The sequence below is a fragment of the Taudactylus pleione genome, unplaced genomic scaffold (genome assembly GCF_031769625.1).
Source record: "Taudactylus pleione unplaced genomic scaffold, aTauple2 ptg000136l, whole genome shotgun sequence".
In the NCBI taxonomy this organism is placed as follows: domain Eukaryota; kingdom Metazoa; phylum Chordata; class Amphibia; order Anura; family Myobatrachidae; genus Taudactylus; species Taudactylus pleione.
The window spans coordinates 5,925,451-5,939,959 of record NW_028284538.1 but is presented as its reverse complement, the minus strand read 5'-3'; the positions used below and the strand labels follow the sequence as shown (position 1 = coordinate 5,939,959).

Here is a 14,509-nt window from a genome sequence, read left to right as displayed (position 1 = left end):
ACTCTTATCCCCCAAGCTCTGGTATGGTTGATCTTGTGGGAAACCAAACCGCACATCTCTCGTACCAAGTAGTGACTCTGGGACTAATTCATCATGGAATGCAAGCTTGCACATGCACGCACCCGGCCGCTGCAAAAATATGCTAATGAATGCAATCGCGAAGCTGCAGCATGATAAGCCAACGCCCAGCACTACATAATGCCGCCTATTTCCCTTTACTAACATAACCAATACCTCTCAAGACAGCGAAAACATCAGAAACATCGAGAACCATCAGCCCCACAAGCACAATAGTGGTTGACCTGACCTCATTCACAAACTATTAAACTTCCTGGTTGCATCTTGAGCTCTGTCTGCGTATACAATCGCAGGTGCTTAATTATGCACGCCCCTGTAACAGTGATCAATGCACTTGCACGTCTGCATTCTACAGCCCCGTCAACACCTCCAAACGGTCACTTACTGTCAATGTGTGATGAGACTGTGTGATCCCTGCAGCCGCTACTCGAATGCAGTGGCTGGTTCACGCACTCGCACTGTGTACGCATGCGCAGTGTGAAACAATCGACTTGGTGCATACAAAATCGCAGCTGCATTCCTTGCTGAATCATTAAACCTGAATGTTTATTAGTATTTGAAGAGTTCTTATAGACTTCCCTCTTCTACCTCCTTTGTGATGAGTTACGTTTATTGTCACCAGCTGCTATGTTTGCAAAATAGATACAAAACTTAATAGATTTGACCTAGTGCTTCCATTTAAACTTTTGACTCTATTATTAATCCGTTATTGTAGATCCCAATAAAGACTTTTATTTAGAGCAATTTAGATAATTTGAAGTGAACACTGCGGGGGCAAATTAATTGTTTTGTGGGCGGCGATAATTAATGGGTTCCCAGAGTTGCAAATCAATTGTTCTTGGCACCCATTAATAATCGCGGTCTTCACTCTCACTTAGACTGTGTTTAGCCATGTAAAATGATTAAACCCATCTAATGTGCTGGTTAGGGCGGCTATACAGCAGATTTTTGCTCGCGACCTCTTGAGAAATGTCGGAGCATGTTTATGATATATGGATACATGGAACTCAGGGCCTGATTCAGCATGGATCGCTAATGTGAACATGGTAGCAAGCACTCTTGCAGTTCTGCTGTGAAAATACAGTATGCTAATGAATGCATTTGCAATGTCGTCACAGCCCAATATAAAGACGCCCACTTCCTCTGTCTCACATCCATAATACCCATGCAATTCAGAAATGCAATCGCAGTGGCTATTTTATGCACGACCCTGTAATGACGTTCAAACACTCTAACACGCCAGCGTTTTGCCGACCACCACCCCAAAACAATCACTTCCTGTCAATCATTCAGTGATGGGTCTGCGTGGTGTCCGCAATCGCTATGCGATCGGAGAGCTTCCTTCGCATACGCATATGCAGCGTGCAACAATCGACCGTCTGCGTGCACTTTTGTAATTGCAATCCGAGCTGAATCAGGTCCTCGGTCTGCAAACATTGTGAATTTTTAGTGGTAATTTTGGTTCCTTACTGTATAAAAGGGTATTCCTAATGAATTAAGGCCCTCTGATAAAGTTCATTTGATGAAACATAAGAGGCATGACCTCCTATTGCTGCAAACTTCTGCTACATATAACAGACAGAACCTGGAGCTTATTTAAAATGAAACATTTTCTATAAACATATAAAAGTAACTCACTGCAGCATTTACCAAGCCATAAGCTAAAACTCAAGTAATTAATAAAATGAAAATTATCCTCTGTAGGATAAGTACTATGGAATTGGCAATAAAAACATGCTTAGTTATTAACAATCTTGTTACAAAACAACCTTAAAATAGATACATATTACTCTGTATAAAACACATAATATTTTAAAGACAATCTCTTGAACATATAAATATAATGCTATTAGAAAGGGTCTGTATAAGAGAGGACGGAACCGGTGTGCAGCCACTGTTTAGACCTCCCTCTCCTCTGCACCTCCTCTGATTAAGGGCCCATGGTAAATAAGGACTAGGCTTCGCACTGTACATGCATATGCATTGTACTGCACCAACCAACCAGTGAGATCAGGAAAGGGTACACAGGGCAGACGCAGCGTGCTTGCAGACCACTCTAACTATAATTGACAAGAAGTGCCATTTGTGGGTGGTGACCGGGTGTGGTCATGTGAACGTAGGCGTGGCTTTGCATTTCCACGCCATTGCAGAGGTGTGCATAAATTAGCCATTGCGAGACCCTACGCAGCCTGAGCTCTCACTGCATGCAACCACTAATTGTGACTATGGTTTTGATGGTTGTCCATGTTACCGATGTTTCTGCTATCTTGCGGACTACTCATGCTGTGAGTAAAGGGAGGTGAGAGGCATTATGTACTGGTGGGTGTCTGCATCTTGTGCTGCGGTTGCCGTGCATATGCACAGATTAGCATATACACGCAGCGACCGACTTCGTGCATGCGCACATTTCGAATCCTTGCTGAATCAGGCCCTCTGTCAATACTGAGCAGACTTGGTCACCTGACAACCACATTCTGGTCCTCATTCGGCAGTGCACTGGTGAATGCAGATTCCTGATGATCAGGAATCTGCGCAGGCTCCTGAACTGTACTGCACATGTGCAGTATGGGTTCTGCGTATACGTACGCAGAGCGACAGCAGGCTGTCAGTGATTAAAAGTCAACTGCCATATGGGGTGGGAGGGGGCAGCGATGGCCTCAGTTTCCCAAAAGAAAGGTGTATTGCCACAGTTGTGGGGGAGGGAAGAGGCCAGGATATCCGTTTCCTGGTGACTTCCTCTCATCTGCAGTGGCCGACTGTGTGACCCCATGTGTCAGCTTAGCCGGCCAATGTTCCACAGATTATCCAATGCTGCATTGTACAACATAGCTCGGATAAGTAATTCAGTAGGAGGCATGGTGCCTCCTGCTGCATTACCATATCTGCACAGATGGAATTACAAATTTGCTTGTGAGCAGCTTTGAAATTCCTCCCGAAGCTGAATAAGGCTCTCTGTTTGATCGACAGGCAGAGGCATTTAAGGGGCAGTGTGGGGGTGGGGGCTGACGGCTTTCTGGGAAATGCTTACTCTGCTGGCTGGCCTCCAGGCGCCATCCACCATTGCGATTGTCAAATACTGATCGTCGCGATGGTGAACCACCAATGGTCACGATGGTGATCCCAGCACTGTGACCTCCATCACAGTGCTAGGATCGCAAATGCAGCAGGGGGTGTCAAACCCCTATTTTCTAAGATTTGATGTCCTTCATGAGTTCTTGGGGAAATTTGTTGTTCTTTATTTGGATGTTATCTTGATTTATTGTCAGTCCTTGGAACAGCATCAAAGTCAGGTCAAGTAGGTACTGGGATAACTTAGTGACCAACATTTGTATGCCAAGCTCAAGAAATATGAGTTGGAGGTCAAAAAAGTTTATTTCTTGGGGTATGTCATCACTCCTAAAGGGTATGCCATGGATCCTAGTAAACTTTAGGTCATCCTTCCCTGGAAACAACTCACTAACCTGAAAGCTATTCAAAGATTTTTGGGCTTCGCAAATTAATCTAGGTGGTTTATTCATTCATTTTCTATATTGGTTGCTCCAATCACCGCCTTAACCAAAAAAGGTGCAGATTCCTCTGTCAGTTCCCTACATGTTATACAAGCCTTTAAATCCTTGAAACAAGATCCTCAGATCCCGTTCCTCCTAGAAGCAGGGCCTTAGCTAGGGTAGTGTGACCGGTGCCATCGCACAGGGCACCACAGGGCAGGGGGCGCTGTTTGGGCCTGTCAAATATCTGTTTATTATCATTCTCACTTGTAGCTTCCTCTTATTTCATCCCCAGCATGTCCTGGCCTCTCCTGTCTCTTCCCTGGCCCTTCCCCATGAAGCCATGGCCCTTTTTTGGGTGCATTATGTCCCTTTGAAAAATGAGGGGGCACCAATGCTCTTTCTGGCACAGGGCACCAAAAAGTCTTGTTACGACTCTGACCAGAAGGACCTGGGAGTCAACGAGTTACATCCGTGTGCTTTCCTGTCCTGGAAATTCTCTGATGCAGAAGCTAATTATAATTTCAAAAATTGAGAACTACTTGTTATCAAATGAGCCTTATAAGACTGGAGACATTGGCTAGAGGGGGCTAAGCACACCATCACAGTATTCATGGACCATAAAAATGTATTATACATTGAGTCTGCATACCATCTGCCACATGCTGCTTGAGTCATTGAGGCAGCAGAGTGTGCATCTCTGTCATAGCCATATCAGCATGCAGAGTGCACTCCATCCAGGATGCAGGTCAGTGTCAGGCGGCTTGTGTCAACCTGGTGACACTGGTCACATCCCTGCATCCCAAGTGCGCCATACAGTGCATGGTCACCAGTGTCATCCCGGCGGCACTGGCCGCATCTCAGCATCCCAAGTGTGCAATCCAGTGCACCATCGCCAGTATCATCCCGGCAGCTCTGGTTGCATCTCAGCGTCCCAAGTGCTCAATCCGACGCATCACCACTAGTGTCAATCCAGGGACATTGGTAACAACTTCCTGCCTTGTTCACATTACATCAAAGACTTATCAGCCCAAAGGCTGCATCCCAACCTTGGCCCTCAGGCTACAACTAGCCAAGACATACCAGCCCTCAAGGCTGCATCCACAATGCAAAGGCTGTATCTCAACATTTGCCCTCAGGCTACAACTAGTCAAGACAGACCAGCCCTCAAGGCTGCTTCCACAGCCAAATGGCTGCATCTTTCCCTTGGCCACAGACATGGGTGCCATGAGGGGGGGTGGTACAGTTTACCCGGGCTTGCTAGAGGGGCCCGGAGGGGCCTGGGTCCAGTGTCACCCCCGGCTCCCTCCCTCAAAGCAGCTCAGCACACAGCTTGTGCTGGACTGCAGTGCGACACTGCTCACGGCTGCTGCAGCAGCAGCTGGAGCAGTCTCCTAGGGCTGTGGGGGGCAGCGATGACACTGATTGCGCCCCCCCACTTAGTGCCGGGCTGGGGGGCTTATAGCGCCCCCCTCCCCAGTGCACAGTGCCATGAAGTGGTGCTGCAAAACTGATTAATTTAAAAAATGTTAGTCAAGGGGGAATTGACCAAGCCTCCTGTGATTAGGCCACCCCCCCTCCTTTACCTGGGCCTGGCCGGGCTCTCTATGGCCCTGGCCACAGGACACAACTAGCAAAGACTAATCAGCCCTCAAGGCTTCCTTAACAGCTCCGAGGCTGTATCACATTCTTACCCCTTTGCCACGACTAGTCACTGCATTCCAGCCCTCAAGGCTGGCATGAGATTTTAACATGGCAGTCCCACTTTTAACCATTAACACTGCAGCAACGAAAGACCACTCAAATGGGTGCACCCACCAACTTCCTACTCAAATCTCCGCTCTACACTATCTTAGTGGATTCCACCCTGTAATCACAACAGTGGCAAGGTATGGTTGTCCACTGATAACATTAAACTTTACCAACCATCAATGAAACTTGGGACTACGTAGGTACATTGGTCCTTTAGAGATTGTCAAACACGTGAATTCAGTTGCTATTCATCTTAAAATAGCAAAGTCTTTGAAAATGTTTAACACTGTCCATTGCTCTCTGCTAAAACCTGTACTCATTTCCCAAAAATTCAAGTCTTCCCACCTTAGGAAACCATCTCCAGTTCTGATTTAGGTTCATTATGAGTATGTTGTGGAGAAGATCCTGAATTCCAAATTTGTTCATGGACAAGTAAATTTTTTGACCTGAAGAAAGATCATGAGTACCCAGAAGACATTTGCAAGCAGATAATCTTAAAGTATTATTTAGAGAATTTCTGGATAAACCTGGTTCCTTAACCCCTCCTCAAGGAGGAACTGTTATGAGCCACCACCAGGGGTCATAGTTCCAGTGGATCCCAGCCATTACCAGGCGACTGGGATGCCACATCAGCTCAGCCACACAGCATGATGGTCCCGATGGTAGCAAAATGACTAGGACCACAGTGGTCACAATAATTCTTGGTCCTGGCTGTTGACAGCAGACAGGACATAAGTGTATATGTGCAGCACTCAGTTGCATTAGATATTTTCATTAGAGGGCCAGTCTCTGAGGATACACCTGATTGGCCCATCTCGAGTTAAAAGGCAGGCAGTATTTCAGCACATTACCAGTTTAAATTCTTGTATGTGAAGTAAGCTTGCTGATACTGGTATATTCATTGTGCTGTTTGATTTCCTGATCATTGTGTGCTTAGCTTGCCTATCCCTGGTATCTTGTGTCCTGCATATTCATCTAATGCTGAGTATCACCAGTACTTATTTTTTGAACAGTGACCTTGTGGTTGGCTTTAATTTGTTACTGTCAATTAATGCTACACCTACTGTGATTGTTTTTGCACCTATTGAACCATTCAATATAATTTGCATTTCAAGTGTATTTTTTGCTACAGTCAAATCATGCGATTTTCGATATTTTTGTATAAACCTCACCTACTATGAGTTTAAGATCTGGTTGCATCTCAGTACTTGTTACAGTATCATTCTCTAAGGGAAAAAGGGCAGTTGTTATAGGTGGAATATTTCAGCTATTGTTTTAGAGGGTTTATGCAATATAGGCAGTTGTTTCATAACAGTAGTAGTTTAAAAAAACAATGGACTGTTAATCCTTTGCAAGAGGAAGCAAGTATGACAGCTGTCATCCAGTCACACAGCAGATCACTGATGCCATGATGGCTATGCTAGTATTAGATCTGCATTCATTATCCACCATTAATGCATCAGGTTTTAGAAAGTTAATTGGGATCCTGTATCCCCACTACAAAATTCCATCTAAATTCGATTTTACTAGAAAAGCAATTTCTCGCCTGTACCAAGACATTAAAAAATGTAATTATTGGCCTACAAAATGCCATTGTATTCACTGTCCAGTTACCACAGATATGTGTACAAATGGTACTTGGCAAACAAAACTTTACATAATGGTGACAGCCCACTTGATGAGTGTGTCCCCTTCAAACACATTAGGAGTAGCAGTAGGTGGCACAAAATGCCAGCTCATTGACAGGCAGGCTACATTGGCTTCACTAAGAGGCATAACAGTGTCAAACTCTTAGAAAAACTAAGGAATGTCATTGCAAAATTACTTGACCATGCTTGTACTCTCTTAGGAATTTGTGATTTCTGATAATGCCACAAATATTGTGAGAGCATTACAGCTGGACAGATTTGAACATGTCCCATGTTTTACTCATACAGTCAACTTGGTGGAGCAGACTTTTTTTTACATGACAGGGGTATGCAGGAGATGCTGTCTGTGGCCTGATAAATTATGGGACAATTTTCACCATTCAGTACTGTAGAAGATTGGAGCTTCTGCAAGAAAAGTTCAATTTGCCATGCCACAAATGACAACTTTTATATGCATCATAGAATGGAGGAACAGCAAAAAGCCATCCAAACCTACACAACAAGCTATGACATAGTGTGAGGCAAGGGACTGTACCCTACTCCAACACAGTGGAGAATACTTTCCATGTTTTGCAAGGTGCTGAAACCCTTTGAAGAAGTCACCTGTGAAGTGAGATCAAATGCTTCCAGCTTGTGTCAAGTGATTCCCCTAATTTGACTTTTGGAAAAGCAGCTTGAGAAACTGAAGTAGGAGATGAAATGAAGTGATTATGCTAAGTATGTCAGACATGTAGATCAAGGGCCTAATTCAGACCCGCTCGCGAACGCTGAGCGCTCGCAAGCGGGTCAATGGTGCCCAAGTGCGCATGACGGAGGGAGCTCCATCGTGCGCGAGACCCGAATAACGATGGCCAAGCCGTCGCTATGGGTCTCGCACCAAAGGGGGCGTGCTGTTGATGGTGAGTGACAGCATGCCCCCTTTGGTGGGCATGCCGGGGGCGTGGCTGCCCAGACGGAGGAATTCCCATGGGAATGCCTACCGACTAGGTCCGGCCCCACTGACATCACTAGTGATGTCAGTGGGAGTGTTTTTGGCTCTGATAGAGCCAAAATCACTCCGGGCTTGCACCAGATGAGACCCTACCGCAAGGGTCTCATTGCAAGCCCAATGGTCATGATGGTCTTGACCATCGCGACCATCTTTTTGGCCGCTTGCATAAGCTGTGGGTGGTCACCCACAGCTATGCGAGTGGCCAGGAGGCCGCTCCATTTTCTGCTAGGATGGCCCTGATTCAGAGCGAGCACTCTTGTCAGAGCTTCCGGCTCTGAATCAGGCCCCAAGTTCTTTATTTACTTCACCAGGATCCAAGGGTTATCAGCATCTTGAAATCGGGTCATTACATTTTAGCAGCAGTGCTTGATCCTAAGTTTATTTTATATGTCCTGTAATTCTTGCTGATGGACATAAATCTTAAGAGATGCAATGAGCTCCTAGTGAGCAAGTTGTCAGCTCAAGTACCAACACAATGTCTCTTCTTTTCCAAGAGACCCACTGGTGATGCAGATGAGTCAACACAACATTTTTTACATCTGGTCAGGTGTAAAAGGATTGCCTAAAATTAGTGACACCTCTACCACGACTCCATCTAATACGATCACCATCCAAACAATGTTGAGGCCCTTGCACAAACTGGCTTTGCTTTACTTAAGCTTCCCCCCCTCAAGTGTGTGCTCTGAAAGAGTTTTCAGCACAGCCAGAAACATTGTTAGCAATCAGCATAGACAGCTACTTCCTCAAAATGGGGAAAAGATTATGTTCATCGAATTGAACTACAAATTCCATGAGAAAGACTTTTACCGCCAATTAACACAATGTATAGAAGCTCCTATAATGGAGAAATCCAGTGGAGACAAATTAATATTGTGTGAAGAGGATGTACACACTGATGAGGGAAAGTATGATAATGGCAATGACATATTGCCTCTGTACAGCCAGTTTGTAGAGACCATTGTTTTGTGGGGGTCCAAACAAACCAATCACTTCAGTCAAAAGTGGCAGTGCCTATTACTGAAGTGATTGGTTTGTTAAACTGTGCATGTCTTTTTAATATACAACATAAGGGCGAGTGAGAGGGCTAAACAACAATTCCATCTTACTCAACGTTTCAATATTGGCTTTGCCAAGATTGTTTGTGTTTGACAGAAGGAGTAGTGCATATTAATGTATTTTACTGGGGAGGACATGTTCTTTTGCATCTTGCAATGCCATCCATCAGCAGCTTCTCATAGAGGTATATAGGCCCCATTTCCTGCAGATTCTTAGTAGATGCAAATTGAATCCAAAACCTGCAAAATTCTATGCCGAGATGATGACTCTTGCCCCAATTTGGAATTCGAGCCTGGTAGGAAAACCCAAGCCGGGGCTCAGATCTTTCCTCATAAATTTACTTTGAAACAAAAAAATTTAACTAAAATTACAATTGAATCAATCCTTCCTTCCTTTTCCTTCCTTCAACTACATACATACTCCCCCTCCATAGGACCTCTGATCTAGTTCTTGATTAATTAAAACACTCAGTTTCTAATATGGGGCAGTAAATAAACTGCCATTCTGTCTGCCACTGCAGAGCCATTCTGTATTCTAGATGTGCCATGTTGAACTGCCACATGTTTGTGCTGCCTACTGCTGTCACATAGCTTACTCAGCCAGCTACTGTAACTCGGTGCAACCTTTTGGCCTAAACTAGATGAAAACAATTTTGTGAGCTGGTCAAAATTGACTGAAAATTACTGGATTTAATTATATTGATTTTTTTTCAGCTGTTTTTATAATAAAAAATTAAATACAAATCCAAAACCAAATTGTCTGAGGGCGGTTTTAGCAAAACCAAAACCCGATGATGAGTTGTAACCAAAACCAAAACACAGGAGTCAGTGCTTGTCTTATATATATATATATATATATATATGTATATATATATATATATATATATATAGTTGATTCTTGGTTTGGCACTCAGATGATATAGTATAAAAGTGGGTGCCTTCCCAACTAGAATATATATATATATATATATATAGCTAAACACACACATGTTGTTGAGCCACTGTAGGCTGATGCATGTTTTTACTTACTACATGGACACTTTGAGGACAAATAGACAATCATCACTGTTCAAAATCACTAATATAATCAGTGGCCACTGGCCAATTCTACATGAGCTATCATGAAAGAACAGTCATGGTTTATCAGTGCATGCTGACAATTATGAATTACTGTACAGTGCTACAGGTGCATGTGCTGCATTTCTACATTTTCACACTATGGGATCAATTTAATTAGTGGTAAGTGGCGAAAGTTGCTGTTGCAATAGCATAAAACTTTGGCAACAGCAATGGAACTCATACACCCTTGTGGCCGATTTTGTCCCAGACCGACGGATTTTTGTATTCAGTTGCAAACAAAATTCCATGATTCCAGCAGTATTGGCAGCATAGCATATGGCTGCACTTACTCATGAGTGTGACATAATTGTCTTGAGCTATATCAAAGGCTGAGTACTCAACTAAACAGCATTGGGCCAGTCCCATGAATATCTTGCCCCATTCTGAATAGCACTGGTCTCATTTTGCCTCCCCCTGCTTTTACCAGTTTGGCCTAAACCGCATAAGATTGAGCAGGTTGCAAACAGCCACACATCTTGATTTAAGTTTTCACACTCCAAAGCAGAGGATAGTAAATGTAAATCCTGCAGTATTTCAGTAAAAACTCTTGGGTGATGTGTAGCAAATTGCCATCTGCTTTTAGAGGTAAAAGTGAATAGGATACAGAGGGCTGATTCAGCAAGGAAATCAAGCCTGCAATCCCATGCAGTCAGCTGATTGTTGTGTTCTGCACATATATATGCATCGCAGTGCGTGTGCGTGAACCGGCCACTGCGATCGGGAAGCGATTGCAGTGAGGACGCAGTATTATGGCAGAGTGATTGATAGGAAGTGACTGTTTTGGGGTTGGTGATGGGGGTTGGTCAGAGAAACGCAGGCGTGTCAGTGCATTTGAATACCATTACAGGGATGTGCATAAATAAGCCCCTGCAATGGCATATGCAGCCTGAGCTCCCACTGCATGCAGGAAGTTTAGCAGTTTGTGAGTGAGATCAGATCAACATTAACTCCATGGGGTCTATGTACTAAGCAGTGATAAGTCTGTGATACGTGCCAGCCAATCAGCTCCCAACTGTCATTTTTCAAACACAGCCTGTGATATGGCAGTTGGGAGCTGATTGGCTGGCACCTTATCACATACTTATCACTTTTCACTCTGTCACTTATCACTGCTTAGTATATAGACCCCAATATATGGGTCCGATGGTTCTTGATGATACCGATGTTTTCGTTGTCTTGCTAGCTATTGCGAATGTGAGTAAAGGGAAGGGGGCGGCCTTATGTAGTGCTGGACATCTGCATCTTGTGCTGCAGGGGCATTGCGATCGCATTCATTTGCATAATTTCACAGCGGTCGGGTGTGAGCGTGTGTAATATTGTGATCCAAGCTGAATCAGGTCCAGAGAACATTACAGAAGATGAATTCATGCACCAATAGGATAAAAACACAAAAAGTAAATCATAATAAATTCACAATACAATTAAATGTTTGGTACTTAATATCTTCTACATGAAATGTGATGAATTGTTTAGGTCATTACAGGCACTCAAAGTCATATACAAGTGCCACCAGGTAACATTGGTACAGCCTCCTGGGCCCTACTCTGTGGGTGGTGGAATCACTTGTACACCCCTATTTATGGTCTTAAGAAACACTATAAGATCTTCTTCATAGATTGTGATGAATTGTTCATGTTAGGCCAGGTATCAGCTTTACAGTATGTTTATACAGCTTAGTGCTATGTTTGTGTTACTATACAACACATCTGTCTCTTACCTGGGTTACATTAGATGGTATGTGTGATAGGGAACGACATCCGAAGATGGAGCTAGAAAGTGTCACACAGAACACCAGCAGATTTAGCACTAGGAGAGTAGAATTATGAATATATCCAATAAGCTGTGAACACAAAATTAAAATACGCAACATTTTAATGTGTACTGTATTTATGAGAAATGTTTATTGGTTAAGCTATAAACTATGTATAAAAATAGAAAGACTTTTGTTGTACACTGGTGTTATTACTGGGGATGGTACATGTCACCACAGACTGTATACCAGTTGATTTCAAGCTAGAGATGAGCATGTCAGACTTGACTCGGTTTGCTTGGATATGAAAGCAAGGCACAATATTATCTCTCCACCACAGCAGATACAAGACATTCATGAAAGATAACATTTTGCCTCATTTTCAGGTCAAAAATTGTGATAAGTTGGTTGAAAGAACAAATAAAAGAGTAAAACAAAGAGTCAAATATGAACAGCTCATCTCTCTGTCTCAAACCTATCCATTATCACCCAAGACACCTGGAGGGAAATTTACTAAGAATCATGTTGGCATGTGATCCATACTCACCCCTTATTGCTGGAATGTTTTTCACATCAAAAAGCACATTTGTGTTTTGTCATTTGTGACTGTAACTAGTTATGGCATGTGCAAGATCATTCAAATTGGTGATTTATCGCAACTGAAGTTGCAAATCTGGGATACATTGGAACTCATGTCACCAAAATTCACATGTGAAATAAGAGCTAATCTATGAAACTCGCAAACATACAGATGTGCCCACATATATCTTACTTCATTGTATGTTAAACAGCCCTGACTCCACAGTGCAGAGCATCGTTTCATGCAACATATTACCCTCAAATTCATCTTATTTACAAAGCGATGTGAATAGGACAATGGAAAAACACAAATAAGGATTACATCACACACCTACAGTACTTTTTGTGCATGAGCCCCTAGTTTTGCATGGATGCACATAAGTCTGTGGAAGAAGATGACAATGTTTGCTAGAGTGGCCAGTAGGAGACGTTGGATGGATAGAGGATGTTCCATGTTACTGTGTGTATTATCTAGATATTTGCAGTTCGGTTTTCCTGAAATACGAACACACCTGAACTTAGGGGTTCTGAGTCGAATGGAGACCCAGTTCGGAATCACTTTGGGGTTCCAAGTGAAACCAAGTCCTGGTTTGTGTCTGCTATCAGTTCAGATCATGGATTTAAAAAAAAAAACCCGGGTTTAAGATTGCATGTTGACAGGTCCAAATGACATGATTTTATTGATTTTTTATTGATTTTATTGATTTTTTAAGGAATCCAAAACTGATTCTGAATCAACACACTTGAGGGTGGTTTTGCAAAATCCAAAACCCAATGATGAATTAGGTCTGTGCACATCTCCAGTATTGTCAGGTACAGATGTGTCCTTCTACATCTTTGATCACAGTGCAGTATTCTGTCTTCCCTGCCGCAGCATGTATTATGGTTCAGCATGGCATACTGCATGCCACTATAGAATACATGCATTGCAATGAACAGTTTAACCTCTGGGGATGCTCCACAGATGAAAACTACAATACCGAATACAATACTGTAGCAGTGGTCGATGATCCGTGACAGTCTGGTGCTCATAATATTGCACTCATTAAGTGCCATCTGTACCATATACTGTCATTACGTGGTATAAAGGCCTAAAGACCCATGGGCTGTTTTTCATAGAAAGATAATTTTAGGTTCAATATTCTTAAAAATTTTCTGCTCAACTTTATGTATTGATCCACACTTTCCATATACCTTCATCTCTATGTTATGCCACCCAGCTGCATTAGACTCTGAGGGGCATATTTAATAAAGTGTGGGTCTTTAGAAGTGGAGATGTTGCCCATAGCAACCATTCAGATTCTACTTAACATTTATCAAGCATCTTCTAAAAACTAACACCTAGAAAGTAAATAGTAAATATACTCCTAAGCTGCTATATACTGTAAATCATATTGACACATTACTTGGTGAAAAGATGCACACTTAACATGACATACACAACAGGTGTAACAACTGCTATGGCTGGCTTGCATTGGCGAGTGGGTAAGGTGACTGCATTCTATAACCAGTGCATCGGGGTTAAGGCCTGGAAAGGGACAATATAATTTTGTAAATCAGTATGTTTTATTTATTTATTTATTTTTTTTTAAATCTACAATACAGTAATAAATAAATGATTAAATCATTTGGTATGTGAGTCCTGTGTTTTATAAGAATACATATCTGGGTTGGTGTTAAGATGCACGAGTAGCATTTCATAAAGACAGCAATTCAAGTTCAATATTCTTAATGTACTCTGCCGAATCTAAAACAATGTCCGAACTTTCCACAACTTTTCATTTCTTTGTTATGCCACCCAGCTACATTTTATTTTAAACCACTATAGACATTGTATTATAATCATAATGGGCCATCCATACTGTATACTGTCAGTACATGGTGTGAAGATGCCTGGATAAAGACGCACTGCAGTTTGTCATAAAGAGAGATCATTTAAGGGTCAACATTCTTTTAAGTACTCTGCACAACTTTATGCATTTCTCCGCACTTTCCTCATCCCTTCATCTCTATGTTATGCCTTTCAGCTGCATTAGACTCTAAAACAC

At 42.7% G+C, this 14,509-nt stretch overlaps 1 protein-coding gene across 4 annotated transcripts in view; it reads right to left on the bottom strand.

The window, feature by feature from the left end:
* Positions 1 to 14,509, bottom strand: part of LOC148522939 (membrane-spanning 4-domains subfamily A member 4A-like) — a 143,537-nt gene that overhangs the window by 5,064 nt on the left and 123,964 nt on the right. For all 4 annotated transcript variants that reach the window (XM_088473576.1, XM_088473574.1, XM_088473577.1 and 1 more), the window contains one exon: positions 11,850 to 11,972. In XM_088473576.1, the coding sequence (XP_088329702.1) occupies positions 11,850 to 11,972 (123 nt within the window). The remainder of the gene's footprint in view (positions 1 to 11,849; positions 11,973 to 14,509) is intronic.